Source organism: Talaromyces rugulosus, chromosome IV (genome assembly GCF_013368755.1).
Source record: "Talaromyces rugulosus chromosome IV, complete sequence".
NCBI lineage: Eukaryota > Fungi > Ascomycota > Eurotiomycetes > Eurotiales > Trichocomaceae > Talaromyces > Talaromyces rugulosus.
Genome location: NC_049564.1, coordinates 933581 through 952260, shown reverse-complemented (window position 1 = coordinate 952260; position 18680 = coordinate 933581). Strand labels below are relative to the sequence as shown.

The following is an 18680-nucleotide window of genomic DNA, read 5'->3' as shown; positions in this document are numbered from 1 at the left end:
CGCCCCCGGCTTTCCGACCTCCGCAATCAGAACGTGCCACACCTCGACCTTGCCTAATCGTCCCAGCACCAGATCCTCATCGCCAGATGGCCCCTCGTCGGCTTTCACGATGAAGCAGCAGACACCGGACAAACATTTCCGCTGTAATATCTGCCAGCGAGGCTTTACGCGCATCGACCATCTCAAGCGACACCACCTCCGCCGTACGTCAATCCTTTCAACAATAAGCGAGAAAAAAAAACCGCAAAATGAGTGCAATCATCTAACTGCTGCCCGCAGATTCCGGCGTGAAGCCATATTCCTGTGTCTTTTGTTCCGAATCATTTGCACGATGGTAAGTTTGCGCCTGAGCAAATAGAGAATATAGAATGCTCATGCAATCTAGCGACAATTTACGAGATCACTATCCGGATTGCCCACAACGAGGAAATCGCCCGATCCCAGAAACTGGGCAACGAGGTAGACGCCGACATGCGTGCGAATCGGTAGGGCTGGTAGTCGCATCTGAGGAAGACACCCATCTGACCACTTGCAGTGCACATCCATGAAGCTCCGGTGTGACGGCGAGAGTCCGTGCAGTTCTTGCGTAAAGAGAAATCTCAAGTGTAACAACATACGCAGACAGGTGACGGCGGATCAAAGGCAGTCCAACCGTGTGTTATTTCTTGAATCATGATATATGGAAGCACTGGGGCTAACACGCAGAATGGTCGCATTAGAATTTCTCCCCGTCAAGAGCGAAGAATATGAGCCGTCCGATCGTGGTTCAATCAGCTTTCTTTTAAATGGAGGCACCGACAGCTTCACGGAAAACTTCCATCTACCCCCTCACAGCGATCGCGCTCGAGGCATGGTGTTTCACACTCAAACAGAACGAGAAAATCCGTCCAGTCCCCTCATTACCAATACGATCGAAACCAAGAATCCCGGCGTGGACGATGCTATTTTCCCAGACTCGGACGATTTGGCTACCTTCCACGATAATTTCATGTCTTTCATCACTGGGCCCTTTGCGGACACTCATAAGTCATATCTAGGAGGTTTCGGTGGTCAGACAACGCTCACACCGGGCCATGACCTAAATTTGGCCGTGGCCGGTGATTCGTCATACTACGAGCCGGAAAGGCCATTTTCAACATCTTTGATTCAATCCATATTGGCCAGGTCCTGGACGATGAATCTGGATGAAAAATCGCAGCAAGAAATTTCGACAAACCTGCATTTCCTCTTGACAACACAGCGTATCCACAAGTTTGTTGCTCTTTATTTCCGATACTGGCATCCTAATTGCCCGATTATTCATGCGCAATCGTTTGATGTCGAGCATGCACCAACACCACTGTTAGCTTCTGTGGTATTTATGGGAGCCATGTATTCAAGCGACGAGCGCGAAACGTACGTTGCCAAACGAGTCTTGGATTTCGCAGAACTTTACATTTACTCGACCGATGCATTGTCATGCGAGAATGAAGTCGGCCGTATATTCATGGGTCAACCAACTACCGAAACGGAACGAAAAGATTGGGCAATGTTTCAGAATTTCCAGGCAGCCTATCTCATGGTCGTGATCCAATATTGGGCAGGGACAAAGGTCTCTCGAAACAGGGCGATGGAGACCCGCTTTAGTGAAATCATTCTGGTGAGCTTTTTCAGTCTTTAGTTACATCGATCATTACTAATTTGAGGAAGATGGCTCGTAATATGGTGCTTACAAAATGTCGTCATCTACCGGAGGACCGAATTCAAGAGAGTTTGTGGATCCAAAAGGAGTGCAGGATTCGGTAGGTGTAGCCCTTGCAATAGTGGTCAATGCTAATAATCCTGCCCAGCACGATCAATATTATTTCCTTACTCGACTGTGCATTTTCATTCTATCAGAATTTTCCCTGTCGACTGACGCCTGCGGAACTGGAATGCGACCTGCCTTGCGAAGACTTGGTCTTTAATTCTGTACATCCTTTTACTCATGCGAACTTTCGCTTTACGAGAGAAACCACCGTTTATGAGGCTTTTCAATATCTTTTTGATGAAGATCGGCCTATTGACAAGCAAAAAGAAACGCAGGCTTCCACAGGAGGCATGTCTTTAACAGTTCTCGATACGTTTATTTTAATCCACCGTACGTGGGCACTACCCCTTGCATGTCGACGAAAGCTAATGATAAAACTGCAGTTTTGTATGCCTATATAAACTCTCACATGACCGTCCTAGCTCCTATTATACGACTTCGACAGTTTCGGGAGCAATCTAGGTCACTGACACCATCGAATGGCAGTCGATCAGTCTCACGCAAGGCTTTCATCCCAGAGGATCCTATCCTCGGACACATTCGCACTGCCTTGGCTCGATGGCGTACCATATGGATGAACCTCCGGGAACAGATACCAGCCCATGAGTGGGCGTCGATGGGCTTCTTCAAGAATGGGTACAATTTCTACCTCGTCGCCCAACTCCTGACTACGCAGAAACAAAGCGTAGACGTCATTATGCAGATGGAAGTCAAATGTGAGGACAAGCTAGGGAAACTCAAGGTCTTGTTACAGGACGAAAACGATTGATGTATTCTATTTTTTTTTTTTACCCCTCTGTCGGTTCATTGTACAGGACAGCGTTAGGCATATTAGGCAGGCGTCAAGGGATCGGCGGCGGCGTTTGCGAGTAGCTGGTACAAAAAAGGGTCTGTCTATTAGCAAGGAAATGGTATTGGTGCTTATATGCCGAGGTTACTGTTTATGTAATTTGAGTAAACTATCTGCTGGGCATTCTTTTTTTCAGGCAGAACTCATTCTGCTTGGAGGATCTTACTATTTAATTTATATGCTATACAAAGCTGAGTACGCTGTAGTAGAGCACCAGATAAATTGGACCAGCTGGATATTTAAATAACGTCTATCCTGTTCACAAGTTTTCTATTCCGTAATCACTTCGTATATCCGTGGCGTTGCGGTAAACTAGGACATTCACTTTGATTCTCCCCGATACGCACCAGTTCGGCACATTACCGTACTGTATAGAGCCGGAATAACCCCTACAGCCCGGCAAATACGACTACTGCTGCTTACTAGCTTGTACATATAGTGGAATACTATGCATACGAATGTGTATTATTTTCGGTCTCCCCACCTTGACCTTTTTTTCCCTCCATGAACGGGTCCCTTTCGAGGTGGGGTTATCGATACGGACTCTGTCGTGCGGAGAGCGCCGAGTCATCTATTCATCTTGTTCGTTCAGATCCGGACTCGTCTTTAACATTAGATCAATTAATTACCCCAGCAGTCCCAAACCATAAATATTGTTGAGTATATCGACTATCCATCATAGCCGTTAGTGGAGAATAATAATACATACTATCACCATGTCGGCGCAAACACAGAAGAAAGTCTTTATCGTCACAGGTACCGTCTTCTTATTCCCTTCTACATGTAAGAACGAAGAAGAATAATAATAACAAATAGAACAGGTGGTGCATCCGGAATCGGCCTTGGAATCACTCGTTTCCTCGCTTCCCAAACCCATGCCACCTTAACGCCAGTGCACATCTCCATCTTCGACATTAACGCAACCGCGGCTGCGCAGACGGTCTCGACGCTTCAGCAGGAGTTTCCTGCTATTAGTCTGAGTTCTCATCAGTGCGACGTGGCTTCGTGGGAGAGCCAGGCGGCGGCGTTTGAAGATGTCGTAAAACACCAAGGTCGAGTCGACTATGTGTTTGCCAATGCTGGGGTTACCGAGAGGGGGACGCTGATCGATAAGAACGAAGAGAAACCGTCGAAACCGGTTTTGGCAACGCTAGATGTGAATTTGTCGGGTGTTATTTACTGTTCGTTTTCCCACTCACAGAGTTAATGGTATACTAATATTTGATGTAAACAGCTATCAAACTGGCTATTCACTACATGCTCAAAAACGCCCCGAATAGCAGCGGCTCCAAAGGCGGTATTATTTGCACAGCCTCAAATGCTGGCATATACTCTTTCCCCATGGCGCCCTTTTATGCAACCGCTAAACATGGTGTTGTCGGCCTTGTGAGATCGCTGGCCAAGCCGCTCGGATTGGAAGGAATCCAGATCAACGGACTTGCCCCCGCGGTTGTCGGTGCGTTAAACCCTTCTCTTTTCTTTTTCTATTGTGCATTACACTGTAACTGACCTGTTCAACATGCAGAAACGAATATCGCCTCTGACGGGGACCTCTTCAAACACATGATCATTACGCCCATGTCAACCGTGACCAGGGCGGTCGAGACGCTCCTGACGGACTCGAGTTTGACGGGCAAGATTGCAGAGTTGTATGAAGGGAATGTGACGTTTGTGGAGCAGCCGGCTTATGCAGACGAGAATGTGAAAAAAAATATTGAGATGTTTTGGAATTTGGGATATGCGTGATTTACCAATTGACATCAGTTGACATGAATTGGTGCTTGTATATATCAATTATAATGATATGAATTAAAATCTCGATGTATATTGGCCTCGTGATACCACATTCAATTGACGTACATCAAGTGAAAGCAATCAAAGGTCGATAGTACCAATTGTTTGACGTGGGCAGTTTCCAATGTTGATGTCATTAGGGTCATAACTATCACGTGGTCCGAAGCCACAGGTGATAGTTAACACTTTGCAGGTATACCAAGAGACTTGTAAATGTTGATTTATGTCCCTCTATATGCGTGATCTGGCTTTCTGGATTTAATGATGCTGTTGACTTATTTAAGAAAAGAATACAAGTAGCAATGCCCCGTATACTATGATAAATTCTTTCAATCAATCATTAATCTATCAACCATCAATTTGCATCATGCAAATCCGACTTGGCCGTCCACTTCCTAAACCGCTTCCCATAAAAGTAAAAAACAATTCCAAACGAGAACCAAAGCGTCGCCAAACACATGTTCAACATAATCGCCGGTATATACCCCGACTCCTCTGTCCATGTGGTGATAAACTTACTAAACCCATAACCCCATAAATTTTTATTAACCGTGATCGCGATAAATACTGATCCAACCACGGGTTTGTAGCTGTCGACTGCATATGTACTCGCAATCGCGGGCAGGGCGGCGACTTGTATACCGGCGCAGGTGTATCCGACGATTACGATGGCCTTGGTTCTTGGTTAGCAACTTCTTTATTTATAAGAGGGGTCGAGCTCACCCTCCAGTCCCAACGGTATTCATAGCCAAATGCAATGATGAAATTCCCCAAAATGGAAATCAGTACGTAGGGTATCAAAGTCGGCAATCTCATTTCAGGCTCTCGAATACCGCGGTTGCGTTTCGTCGCGCGCATCGAGATCCAGTCCGACAACGGTCCATTGGTGAACAAGCCGATAAGAGCACCGGCCAGCGTTGCAAAATTTGTGAATCCCACCGACTGACTAGACCAGTTGTAGGGAGGAGCGGCAAACGCCTGGCTCTGGGTCAGATTGGCCGTCAAAAAGCAACTGGCCGACCACGAGACGACAAAAGCAGCGTATTCGACAATGGGGTACAAAAGCAATCTCCAGGGTGTCCAGAAAGATAAAAGCATTGTTTTTACCCAGTTTTGGCATGGTTGATATATGTTGAATTGGCTTTTTGATGGATGACCCTTGTGCAAGAAAGGATCGCAGACTTCTTCCTCTTGAGAGGCAGAGCCCTTTTCATCCTTGTTGACTTGTTGGCGCTCTTGAGAAGTAGCCCGATGAATCTCTCGAGGATGGAGCCGGTGCCACTTTGTCTCCGGGAACAGGAAAACTGATATGACAATAATGAAAGCGAATGCAGCCACATTGAGCCACCAGAAGCTCCGCCAGCCAACATGGAGAGCCATGGAACCAGACAGGATGGGACCAACCTGGGATGAACTATTCAGTACTATCAAAACCCATAGATGTGTGAAGCACTTACCATCAAAGATCCGAAATAAAAAGTAAAATACAAGGTGTTGTAGAAGCCCCGTTCATGAAGGAAGAAAGTGTCCGTAATGACTTGAGGTTGAAGTGTCTACTCATCCATCCATTTCGTCAGCCAGAATTCCCTTTTCTCCGAATTATACTACTTACCTCACAGGGCCCAGCACCAAAGCCGTTCAAGACGCACGCTCCCATAAAACTCCCATATGTGGTTGCCTTTGCCCGCCAGATATTGGACCCTAAACAAACAATAGACGAGAATATGAGGACTGGGCGTCTACCAAAGGTCTCGGACACGGGAACCCTATTATCGGCAACTTATTAGAGTCTGGTCTGAACAGAATTAGAGGCTTATCAATTTACCAGAAAAAGTTGCTAAATCCAAGAACCAGAATGCAGACACCGGTAAATTGGACAACAGAAGCCAAGTCAGTTTTGAATTCTGCCATGAGATCCCCAAACATTGGAGCCACGGCGAGAGGACCCATTCCCATGACGAAGTTGGATGCGGTGATCAGAGATATGACGCCAAGTTTCCAATACGGATTCCAGTTCTATACAAGCCGCCGTTAGAAATATCGAGCTGGGAAGATACCATGTGTATTTGGCGTGTTTGTATACATACCAATGGATCGTGGGGATCATTGGATGGTTGCGGTACCAAGACGTCGGAAGACGCGCCAGATGACCTCACGAAATGATGCGTCCCTACATCGGTCATAATCTCTGTACCAGGGTATATTTTGACATCCAGCTCCTCCTCGAGGCTTTGGGTGAGTTAGAATAGTGTAATTGGTCACAGTCATCTCGGTAACTTACTGCTGAAGAGTCTATAGAAGTGATTGTCAGAGAACATCCGAATATTGATTAGAGTGTGCTATATCACAAACTTACCGACTCATCATAGTTCATCTCCATGGTGACTGCAAATACTCCAGGCGTTGAAAAAACACTGGGAAGCTTCAAATACCCAGTACACCAGGTTTTTGATCTCAACTCAAGACTGTTCGGAAATTGTGAAACTATTAAAAGGGGTATTTTGAAATGATCACGAACTCAATGTACTGTAAACTCGAAGATATAGATAGTAGTTGATATTGCCGGTCGCGACATCGCATGGGGATATATACCCCAGATCTCAACGGCCCCAGCTTTTGCCATCTACCCCGCATTGGTCAATAAGCTCTTGGCGCAAGATTAAAATTCCCAACCCTCGAGTGCTCAGTGACAGTAATGAAACCGGTAGTTAAGTTCGGCACCTACATTGGACGTAACCAACGCCACGCCAAGTGAAATAAATCACCGGCCTGGGCTGATCTGTGACCGATTAAGGTGCTGTTAGGTCTGGGCGGCCAAATAAACAAGGTTGGACTAAATGCGTAAATGTAAGTTCGTTGGAAACTTACAGACCACAGTATTAATGATATATCACCGGTCCCGCAGTGCCTCCGCCAGTACCACATGGCAAGTTAAATACGTAACCTTGTTGCTGTCAGAGCCGGAAATGATCAAACTTTGGTACCAGTCTAATGCACCCTTTGCAGCAATTTTTGCCGAATAAAGGCGCCACTAATCAGCCTGACATGTTGATCTCCAGGGAAAATGGCAAATGACAGCGCTAGTGTGGTATATTCGTATTGTCGATGCCGAAGTCAGCATCCGACAGATAGTATGCGGTATAGACTATTTGGTAGACCGAGGCTTATTTTGCGTACTGGCATTGGTTGAAAATACATATATTATTCTGTCCATTAAGATGTCAATAAAACCTTTGAAATTTTGAGTTTTCCAATCTGTCGGTTTTACATGGATGGTTTTAGTAAATAATCAGTTGGTGGACTGAGTTTGATAACATAAAGCCTGCTAATAAACATATATTTACCTAACCCTAACCCTGGTAACAGCTTTTTGAGGTCTGGTTTCAAGACACATTTTCGGAAATCTATCTAAAGCCAAAACTATCACTCATGACGTGCAGTTCAGCTGAAGATTGGATTCATCAACCTGTAAAGCAATCCAGTTCGTTAGTTGACTTTTCAAAGATGGACTAGGAGCAAACGTACATTTTGACAAATAACTTCATTTGTTCCGGTAGGGCTTGTGACATTGATGTTGTTTGCATAGATATTTGAACAAACCTGAAAAAGCATTAGCACATATATTTTTATCCAGACAGCCAGGTTGACAATTAGACGTACATTAGGGCTAGAACAGATTAGAGTCGCCACATCTGGCTCCTTACTTGTGCTCGTCACACCCGTAAAATCCTTGAACCAGATATCTGAAATGGTTAGATTGCTGGGGTACTCAGTGCATAGCGTCTGGTTGCTTTGCCCATAACACTGCGTCAACTCAATCGCCCAGTCGACATTGTCGACAAACATGGTGTCGTAAGTGATGTTCTGAACATTGCCAGAACCGCCACCACCTTGAAGATCAGTTGATAGTTCAGAGGAAAGGCCAGGCCAGACCTTGATGCGTGCGCCGTCCTGAGAAGATTCTCGATCAGATAGGAAATTTCGATATTACTAGTGCGAGGGTAAACAAACCGATGCATTGAACATGGAGATGTTGTAGACCAAGACGTTCTCGACAATATCCACCTCGCCTTTGTATTGGCCTAGGGACCCAACAGAAATACCGTGCGAACCGTTGCAATGTAAGTTTTGGACGAGGATATTGGTACTGTTTGGTTTGAAAGAAACGCAATCTGTTTTTCCTGCATCAGAATAGCCATTTTACAGAGCGAGAGATTTCTCCATACCATCGCCATTGTTGATAACAGAGTTCTGAACCACGATATTCTCGGAGCGATATATGTCCCTATTTTAAAATAGTGTTAGTTTCTACGGTGAGAAATAGAGTGAAAGAATGGTTACCATCCATCAGTATTCTTAGCTTCGTTGTCACTCGTGCTGAAGCCGGAAATATCCAATCCGTCGAAAAGAACGTCGGACGAATTGGCGACAAAATGGTACCACTGTGGCGAATATCTCAAGTTCAATGGGCCGATAGAGCCCCCGCTCAACCCGATGATACCGACGAGGATTGGACGTAGAATGAGGGCGTCTTCAGCATATAGGTCGTACCAGACCTGTCCGTTCCCGTCGAGGGTGCCGCCGCCGTAGACATTCACGTCTTCGCCACCAAGTTGGAAGAAAGTCGTGGCATTTTGATAGATTTGCTTAAAGGCGTTTGCTTGCCAGTAGTCGGTGTCGTTGGTGAATTGCACATAACCAGTGATATCTACATTGTATCATCAGCACTCTAGTTTTCAGTCCGAGAGACGCATGAACTACCCAGGTCGATGTGCTTGAGAAACTGCAAATTTAGCGCTGTGCCGATAGTGTAGTTCTTGTCAAAAACAACTCTACCATCATTATTGCATTTCTTTATGGCATCTAGGATGTACTCGGAGTCGTCGGAGCCGTCACCATGAGAGTCGACATGGCATACTTTGGTACGTTGTCTCGTGTCCGGCAGGGGCCTAAAAGGATTCTTCGGCGAAACAGCGTGATTGCGAGAGACAGCTAGCGCTTTTTCGGTATTTGGTGCTGCTAGGGCAGCACTTGCGAGAAGTAGCTGGAAAGTCGAGGTGATTCTCATTCTGACGCTGCTGTTGGCGTGATTAGGCACAACTCTAATGCTGAGTTCAATTCAATTCTATAATAATTCGGGTATCTTTAGTGCATATATAATAATCGAGTAGTCTCTCCGGCTGAATTGCATCTCGCCATAGACGGATAAATCAGCTCCTAATCAGACCTCAACCAATGCCAGCGACCATCCCCGCGTCATCTCCAGATTTCTTCCGAAAGCCAACCCCAAGATGGAAATGCGGAGAAGGGACCCGTTCGTGTGGGAAATTAGGGGCAATCAAAAAGGATACAAATGGGACCTGTTGGAGATTCGACAATCAGTAATAGTACTGAAAAGGCAAGCTAGGTAGACGGGCGCGGCCATTGATAGGCGGAATTTCTGTAGTCGAGAAATGCCGATTGGGCGGGGTTGACTAGTTTCGTTCTCCCCACGATAGTCAAACAGCATCTTAGTATTAGTTAGAAAGAAACCAGTGACGCAAGCACTGTGGCCGGCTTCAATGTTGAGTTGAGATGATGGAAGTAAAGTTGGCGGCCTGAGGCATCCCATATAGTCTGGAGGAGTGGCACGTTACGCTTTTCCGTATCGGGTTAGTGCGTTACCACGTGATGATAAGTGGCTGGGCGAGGTGGCTGAGACCGTTTTTATTTAATTGTGTTGCCTGGCAGATGTTGAACGAAGTATTCATATACGTACTATTATTAATTATTAACAGCAGCAAAATCAGACCGGTGGCGATGTCTGGCAAAATATCAATAGTATCAATAGTATCTATCGCAATGCAGATCGTTAGGGGCTGGTTGATATTCAGGGGACTCTTGCTAGACGCAGATCACCAGTAAACCAGAACAACAATAATGAAAACCGTAGAAGTCAGTCAATGAGAAGCGACGCCGAGAATTTAATTTTAATTGACAGGCGGCATTCCTACGTGTCCCGGCGGAGTTACTGCCATCATTCTTGGAACTGAGCCACGGCGATCACGTGCTGTCTCACCTCCCGACGGTCCGGCCCAGGCGAAACGCAGCTGCGACTCCAGATCTGTCAAGACTCACCACCACATCGCTTTCAACACAACACCATCCACAACCGCCCGATCTTCCCAGTCTTGCTATTTGCGGTCGCTTTTTATTTACCTTTCAACGCTCCGAGCTTCTCGCCTGCGCCAGGTCGCCTCCTTCTTATTCAACCGCCTGATTCTCAGGCCTCCTTTCTTGCCAAATCTACACTAAATCGCCATGGCTGACCGCGAGCCTCCATACGACCCCTATATCCCTGCCGGCGGTGCTGGGGGTGCCGCAGGTGCCGCAGGTGCCGGTGGAAACTCTGCACAAAATGGAAACCAAAGAACTGCGGCGTTGCAAGCTGTGAGTGCCCACCAGAGCAGACCAAAACAACAAACGCCTGAGACAACCCAACGCTGTCGACCTGCGTGTGACTGTTGAATAGTCTCCCCGCTCATTTGATTTGCTCTTTCGAATGTGAAAATAGCAAAATATAGATGTACTAACTTTTGAGCGATATAGCAAATCGATGACACCGTCGGTGTGATGCGTGAGAACATCAACAAGGTGTCTCAGCGTGGCGAACGCCTCGACTCCCTCCAAGATAAGACGGACAACCTGGCTGTTTCTGCGCAAGGCTTCCGCCGAGGCGCCAACCGAGTGCGAAAACAAATGTGGTGGAAGGACATGAAGATGCGCGTGTGCTTGGTGGTCGTCGTCATTATTCTGATCATTGTTATTGTCGTTCCTGCTGGTAAGTCACCATCACAAACTACCGAGAATATCGTTGCGACTGACCCGAGTGCGATTACAGTTGTGGCAACCAAACACTAAGTCTCCTGGTCCTTGGGAAATGCTTTGTGTGGTTTTTTCTCCTTTGTTTTCCTAGCCTTGTTTATTTCCCTCTGCGTCGGAAACGAAGCGAAAGCCAGCAACAATCGGGAGGAGCCCAGTCAAAGGCTTTCTCCCATGTGTGAATAAAATGTTGAGCTTTTTCTCTTTGTCCCTTTCCGAGCGACCAGTGCATCCATCATCCCACGACTCCTCGATCCCTCGCGGCCTACAAAATCGCCAGATATCCTGGATGAATCACGGTTATTAAGCTTGCTTGGGGGATTTTCTGCTTGTAAATGATACTCTGGCGACTGCTATTTTTTGGCTGTTTATTTTTTCCCTTTTTTTCCCTTTGGCTGTTCGATTATGTTTATTGTGTTAGTATTAACGCCGAAGTAATGAGACATCGCGGGCGTCATTCCGCAACACCTGATTTGAGGGCATTTCTAAATAAATTTCTCGTAGAAGATGTTGACATTCATTGCTGGCATATCAACTAATACTATTTATGCCAAGCAACCAGTCTACTTGACAGCTATGGCTACTAATCGATTGCTCCGGTCTCGGACAATAATCGCAATGAGTTCTAGGAAACACGCATGCATATAGTATAAAACTATACGCGCAAATAGACATTGTTATTTAATATTCAAACTGGAGCTGTTTTTAAATGCATTTAAATTTGTCTTCATCCTTCATACGTACTCAAGGCCAAGTTGAAACATAGCATTGACATGTAGAATATAGGAATATGGGTAGCAAGAACATAGACCGCTTCAACGTTACATATGTAAAACGGACAAGTATGTACCGCATAACTTGTTCTAGAAATAATTTTAGGTAAAAACAAGTATACTATTCTGTCTATTTACATATATGTGTACTTGGATGTTCCATTTACAGGTGCAATTCTGGTCAGCCAGCGGATCGTCTGCTGCATATTATACTCCAAAATACACATGAAACCCACCAGATCGAACCAAAATAGATCAAAATCAAGATAAGATCAAAACCAGCAACAGAGCTCGACTAAAAGGACAAAATGCAACCATAAAAATTAACAGTTGCGTAACTAAGCTCCGCACTCCACAATCCAACGTGGGCTCCGACACCGCCCGCCCTAAGCAGAGCGACTAAAAGCCGGGCCGAGACAGGCAGAGAAAGAGAGATTTCTAGCAAACCACCAGCCAACGAAGAAAAATCTCCCCTCTGTGCGTGCTTTTTCGAGGGACACCCTCCACCAATTGATTTTTTGGTTAATCCCTCACTAATAATTTGAAATTCAGCATTAAAAGCCGGCCATCCTTCTTCCTCTCCCCTTGTTTCGAAGCTGCCGCATGCTCGCCGGCAAGATGCTCGCTGTTCGTCCTGCTGTGCGGAGGGCCGTGGTGACTCAGTCGTCGCTGCGTACCATCTCCGCACCGCGGGCTTTTGCTCTCAGAGCTCTGCCCAGCGTGCGACGACAGCCTGTCTCTCTGACATCGCAGACTCGCTCGTACTCTCGTCCTGCCGACCCCCAGCTCTCCACGCGGTCCACCGTTGTGCAGCTCCTCAGCAATATCGGTTCCAAGCGCGAGGTCCAGCAATACCTCTCTCACTTCACCTCGGTTTCGTCTCAGCAGTTCGCCGTGATCAAGGTCGGCGGTGCGATTATTACTGAGCATTTGCAGAACCTTTCTTCTGCCCTTGCCTTTTTGAACCATGTCGGCCTGTATCCGGTCGTCGTGCACGGCGCCGGGCCCCAGCTGAACAAGATGTTGGAAGATGCAGGCGTTGAGCCGCAATTTGAAGATGGAATTCGTGTCACCGATGGAAAGACTCTTTCTCTGGCGCGAAAGCTCTTCTTGGAGGAGAACTTGAAGCTGGTCGAACAATTGGAGAACATGGGCGTGCGCGCCCGTCCCATCACCACCGGAGTGTTCTCGGCCGACTATCTTGACAAGGAAAAGTATAAACTGGTGGGAAAAATTAACAAGGTGGACAAGAAACCTATCGAGTCAGCTATCGAGGCTGGATGCCTGCCGATCTTGACTTCAATGGCCGAAACTCCAGACGGTCAGGTTCTCAACGTCAACGCTGATGTTGCTGCTGGCGAGCTCGCTCGCTCTCTACAGCCTTTGAAGATTGTCTATCTCGCAGAGAAGGGCGGCCTGTTCAATGGTGATACCGGCGAGAAGATCTCCGCCATCAACCTGGATGAGGAATACGATCATCTTATGACCCAGTGGTGGGTGCGACACGGTACTAGACTGAAGATCAAGGAAATGAAGGATCTTCTCACAGACCTCCCTCGTACATCGAGCGTTGCCATTATTCACCCAGCAGACCTTCAAAAGGAACTTTTCACCGATTCTGGAGCTGGTACCTTGATCCGACGGGGCAACAAGGTGCACATCAAATCTTCCTTATCCGAATTCGAGGACATCAACGCTCTCAAAGACGTTCTTATTCGTGACCGGGAGGGCCTAGATGCCAGGGCTACAGTTGATCGCTACGTCGAGGGTCTTGGAGACCGCCCGTTCAAGGCGTATTTCGACGATCCCATGGAAGCATTGGCCGTTGTCCTGCCCCAGCAAGACTCCGCTTTTGCTCACTTGGCTACCTTTACCATCACAAAATCAGGCTGGCTCACCAATGTTGCTGATAATGTCTTTACCAGCATTAAAAAGGATTTCCCCAAGCTGGTCTGGACTGTGAAGGCAGACGACGAGAACCTTACTTGGTTCTTCGACAAGGCCGACGGCAGTCTATCTCGCGGCGGTGACGTTGTCTTCTGGTATGGTTTGGAAGATGGCGATGAAGTCAAGGAGCTGGTCCGTGAGTTTACTCAGCATGGACGCCAAATGTTCGGTGATTACAACCTCGAAGCAAGACTGCATCGCGCCGCCCAGGCTGCCCTAGACGTCAGCAGTGCTGCCCAACAAAAGCGCTCGTATTCGACAATGAGCTCTGCTGTCAACTCCCTGCGTAGCTATCGCCGTGGCAACAACTTGATGACTGGCCGTCGGTCATACAGCACCACCAACCCTAATCCTCCCCTCGGCGAGAAGAATAACTCCAACACTCGCCCCTCCAAGGTTGCCCTGATTGGAGCACGCGGATACACTGGTCAAGCTCTTATCGGCCTCCTCAACTCTCACCCAAACATAGACTTGCGACACGTCTCTTCCCGTGAACTTGCCGGCACGAAACTCGAGGGCTATGACAAGCGGGAAATCATCTATGAGAACCTTACCCCTGAAGATGTGCGCCGAATGGCTTCCAACGGAGATATCGACTGCTGGGTCATGGCTCTTCCCAACGGAGTGTGCAAACCCTTTGTCGACGCTGTCGATCAAGGAGCTGACAAGGGAAATTTGATTGTTGATCTCAGTGCCGACTATCGATTCGACTCATCTTGGGCGTACGGCCTCCCAGAGTTGGTCAACCGGTCTACTATTGCGCGCGCCAATCGCATTGCCAATCCTGGATGCTATGCTACTGCTGCCCAAGTCGGTATTGCTCCTCTAGTGCCTTACCTCGGCGGACAACCCACTGTTTTTGGTGTCTCGGGCTACTCCGGCGCCGGCACCAAGCCCAGCCCCAAAAACGACGTTAATATCTTGACAAACAACATTATCCCCTATAGTTTGACGGACCATATCCACGAGCGAGAGATCAGCACTCAATTGGGAACCAGCGTCGCTTTCATTCCTCATGTCGCCGTTTGGTTCCAAGGTATCCATGTAAGTTTTGCCCGAAAAGGAAACATCATTTCGAGAAAAGAAAAAAACTAACACCACGAAGCATACTATCAGCTTGCCTCTCAAAGAGGAGATGTCGTCGCGAGATATCCGTAACCTCTACCAAGATCGTTATGCCGGCGAAAAGCTCGTCAAGATTGTCGGCGAGCCGCCTCTCGTGAAGGATATTGCCGGCCAGCACGGCGTCGAGATTGGTGGTTTCGCGGTGCACTCCAGCGGTAAGAGGGTTGTTATTTGTGTGACAATCGACAACCTGCTCAAGGGTGCTGCCACGCAATGCCTTCGTAAGTCCAAGCCAGAACGCATTTGGGTAATGTCTATGCTAACTCTTCTTACCAGAAAATATGAACCTCGCACTTGGATACTCCGAGTACGAGGGCATTCCGCTGGAGTAAACGACTGACACGCACGAGGGCCCTGTAGTTTGTGAAATGATATATTGTTGAAATAGATGACGCCTGTTGTCTGGAAAAAACCTGGAAAGCTTTTTCATATTTGTTGTGTTCTGTCGAATTGCTCTGTTGTCCATCATACCCGGCGTATATACATGTATACATGTAATGTTGTGAATCTATCTTGTCTTGTGCTATGCTTAGTATAGAAAAGAAACGTCGATTTCGAGTTCTCCGTTGTTCCTTCCCTTTTCGAGAGAGCCGGTCATCTGACCCTGGGGGGAGTGCTCTCTCTCTCCCCTCGCGCCTTCCACGCGACGCCCCAGGCGGGCTCCTTCCTTTTCCGTGCAATTCACCCCAGATAACACGTGCAGCACCTGCCATGTCTGACGCCCTCATCCATCCTCACTCTGGACAACTCTTCCTCCTCTGTATACGCGACATTTCCATTGAATGATTGATTTACTTTCTGTCCGGTCTCTGCGGCTTTACATATACCGAATATCTACTCGTTGATTTTATTTCCCTTTTACCTTACTCTGTCGAGATTACCCAACACAATGTTTTATAGTCACGAAGGTAAGCTCCTTCCCACCACCACTACGGTTCTTTCCTCGCCTCTGAAGAGATAGATGGACTCACCTTCCTCGTCTGGGAACAGTGCTCACCTCCCAAAAGCATGGCGTCGCTACCATCTGGTGAGTACGGCCCCAGCACGCTCCTTCCTGCCATCCTATCCTTTGTCAAAACTGACCTAGCGCGTGTGCGTGCAAAAAATCCAGGCTGGTGGCGACGTTGGGTCCCAGGACAACGTCCAAAAAAGTCAACAGAAAAGCCATCCTTGGAGTTGACGTGCCTCGTGCGTGCGACACAATCATGAACCCCGAAGCTCCCATGGCCCTACGACTGCAAGGGAACCTGCTGTAAGCAAATATGTTGTCCATCAATACTGGGTCGTACTCACAAAGGTCACTTTCTAGGTATGGCGTATCGAGGGTCTACAGCCGCCAATGCCTGTACACTCTCACCGACGTGCAATCCATGCTCGACAGAATGAAAACTGCCCTAAAGGTCGTCCATGGTAGAGGGCTCAACCCAGATGCAGGCAAGGCCAGGTATGACTGTCTTTTTTTTTGGAAGTGTTAATTGCTTTTGGCTGATCTCATTACGCTCTCCGCAGACCAGAAGAGCTCATTGTCCCGTACGATCCAGCCTTCATTCCCGAGTTCACTCTCCCTGGTCTCGACGTTGACCTACTGAAACCTACCGAGTTGATGCTTTGTGGCCCAGACCTTAACTCAAGTGTACTTTCTTCTCACCTGAGCGCCTCCAGCCCGTCCCAGCTGGGCAACACTCTCCCTCAATTGGACATCCCATCCCCAAGCTTTGTGGCTGGAGAGTTCGGTGGCTTTTCTTTTCAAGGCTACAGTGGGGACGTTTTTGTCGACACAGCACTCGGTGAAGAAGGCGTGTTGCTTCGTCCAGACTTTGACTTTGATGAGGAAGGGAACATCGTTGAACTTTCCATAGACGGCGGAATGGACGGTGGATTGGAAGTACAAGTCGAGACACCGGTGAGGCCTCAAGGAGAACACGCTGAAGCGCCGGAAGATGTCACCAGGCCCCCTCAGGTAAGTTCTCTCTATTTCGCCGTAAAATGAGGTAGGCTAAAACTGATATTCAAACTAGGATGAGGATGTGATGGTCCTTCAAGACGATGATCTTATTCGTGCCGATGAACTTGATCCCCGTGACAGTCCTCCTCCAACTTCGGGTCGCCTACCTGATCCTGACTACGTCGAGGGAAATGCGAGAAGTGAAAATGCCGCATATGGTCGCAAGCAACGAGGTGCTAGAAAGATACAGCTGGACGTAAGCACACAGATTTCCAACGCTGAGCTGGTACAGTGGGAGCAAGAATACCTACAGAACATGTCTCTTGCTGAGAAGCAAAAGTCATATGCTAGACTCGTCGCACAAGCTAGAAAGAATGCAGCACTGTGGGTCTTTGGCTGCGGAATTGGCTCTGTAGGGCTTGGGGTTGGTGGCTCAAGCGTGGCACATCCTTTGCAATCATTCTGTGGAAAACAGCTTTTAGCTGCGCTGTCCGATGGAAATGGTGACAGCGAGAGCGAGCAGGGTCGTAAGCGACGCTCCAGCGAGATTGGCCAAGACAAAATAGACGGCTCGAGACGCGTGCGCCGCAGAACAAGCGAGGAAGTTGAGATGGGTTTGGCGCGTGAGTATGAAGCTGGAGAGTATGATACAGATATGCTGGTGCAACGGGTATGTACAGAATATGAACCTATGTGGCTGTTCAAATTTTGATGATCGTTGTATAGGATGTTGAGCTTGGGCTTGGTGCCCCTGCGTCTCTTCCGGATGAGACTTCTTCTCAGATGCCGTGGAATATCACAGCCTCTCTGCAAGGATCAGTGGCCGGTTCTTCTAGTATCCCTCGCCCCTTTGACAGCTTCGACCGTTCGTCTCGTCGGCATTTTGGGCGTTCAAACAGACTGCCTGGTCGCTTTGCCAACCTCAGTCCACTCGCTGGTCGCGGTTTGCGTCAGGATCTGTCTGGATATGATCGGCTGAGCAGCTTGTCCCTCGACGACTTTGGGGATATCAACGACAATGACATGGGGGCATACCTGGGCGAAGACATTCCACTGGAGGATGCCGACTTGTTTCGTGACGCTGAAGGTCTAGATGCGGCTAAAACTCAAGAGACCGTGTCGAGCCTAGGTCATGCCGACAGGAATTTCTTTGATTTTCTAGAATCTCGGGTGCAAGCTGTCAAAAATGACGGCGACCAGGCCCAAGCTAATGCTGGAACCATGCCACTCCAAAAGATGGGCTTCTCTAGCATCTTCCCGGTCGAGTCTACGTCTCGCTCAGTCGCAACCCAGGCGTTGATGCATGTGCTGACCCTCGCGACCAAGAATGTGATCCGGGTGTCGCAGAGACGGGCTACTCGGGGGTTGCCTTACAGCATGGAGGACCTCGGCGATATTTACCTGGCGGTTTGAGGCTGGGAGAAAGCAAATACTCGAGTTTTTTCGGAGATAGCTCAGCATTTGACGCGATCGATTTGTGATTTCTAGCATGTATCAGACGTTATTACGCGATATGACTAACGACAAAATATAAAGAACGATGATAGGCAAAGAAACGAAACGGGGGATATATTAGCTTCACTACGGGATTTGCAA

General features: G+C 47.8%; 4 protein-coding genes across 4 annotated transcripts; 3 read left to right on the top strand and 1 right to left on the bottom strand.

The window, feature by feature from the left end:
• Positions 1 to 109: 109 nt before the first annotated feature.
• Positions 110 to 2558, top strand: TRUGW13939_07100 (uncharacterized protein; the record flags this gene model as incomplete). The annotated part of the gene is made up of 9 exons (XM_035490242.1): positions 110 to 203; positions 280 to 334; positions 386 to 485; positions 536 to 569; positions 626 to 653; positions 706 to 1639; positions 1690 to 1781; positions 1830 to 2119; positions 2173 to 2558. The coding sequence occupies 9 exons, from the start codon at positions 110 to 112 to the stop codon at positions 2556 to 2558; spliced, it is 2013 nt and encodes a 670-aa protein (XP_035346135.1).
• A 797-nt stretch (positions 2559 to 3355) lies between these two features.
• Positions 3356 to 4385, top strand: TRUGW13939_07099 (uncharacterized protein; the record flags this gene model as incomplete). Its single annotated transcript, XM_035490241.1, has 4 exons — positions 3356 to 3395; positions 3461 to 3820; positions 3874 to 4095; positions 4165 to 4385. The coding sequence occupies 4 exons, from the start codon at positions 3356 to 3358 to the stop codon at positions 4383 to 4385; spliced, it is 843 nt and encodes a 280-aa protein (XP_035346134.1).
• A 403-nt stretch (positions 4386 to 4788) lies between these two features.
• TRUGW13939_07098 (uncharacterized protein) lies at positions 4789 to 9501 on the bottom strand (the record flags this gene model as incomplete). Its single annotated transcript, XM_035490240.1, has 15 exons — positions 4789 to 5106; positions 5157 to 5837; positions 5891 to 5986; positions 6046 to 6199; positions 6259 to 6449; positions 6521 to 6662; positions 6715 to 6725; positions 6790 to 6917; positions 7026 to 7056; positions 7959 to 8033; positions 8094 to 8384; positions 8445 to 8605; positions 8660 to 8718; positions 8775 to 9141; positions 9195 to 9501. The coding sequence occupies 15 exons, from the start codon at positions 9499 to 9501 to the stop codon at positions 4789 to 4791; spliced, it is 3012 nt and encodes a 1003-aa protein (XP_035346133.1).
• Positions 9502 to 10733: 1232 nt separating this feature from the next.
• Positions 10734 to 18497, top strand: TRUGW13939_07097 (uncharacterized protein; the record flags this gene model as incomplete). Its single annotated transcript, XM_035490239.1, has 13 exons — positions 10734 to 10862; positions 11022 to 11301; positions 12237 to 12247; positions 12629 to 15058; positions 15120 to 15360; positions 15416 to 15446; positions 16040 to 16047; positions 16130 to 16166; positions 16251 to 16391; positions 16449 to 16583; positions 16649 to 17099; positions 17158 to 17754; positions 17811 to 18497. The coding sequence occupies 13 exons, from the start codon at positions 10734 to 10736 to the stop codon at positions 18495 to 18497; spliced, it is 5178 nt and encodes a 1725-aa protein (XP_035346132.1).
• Positions 18498 to 18680: the final 183 nt, after the last annotated feature.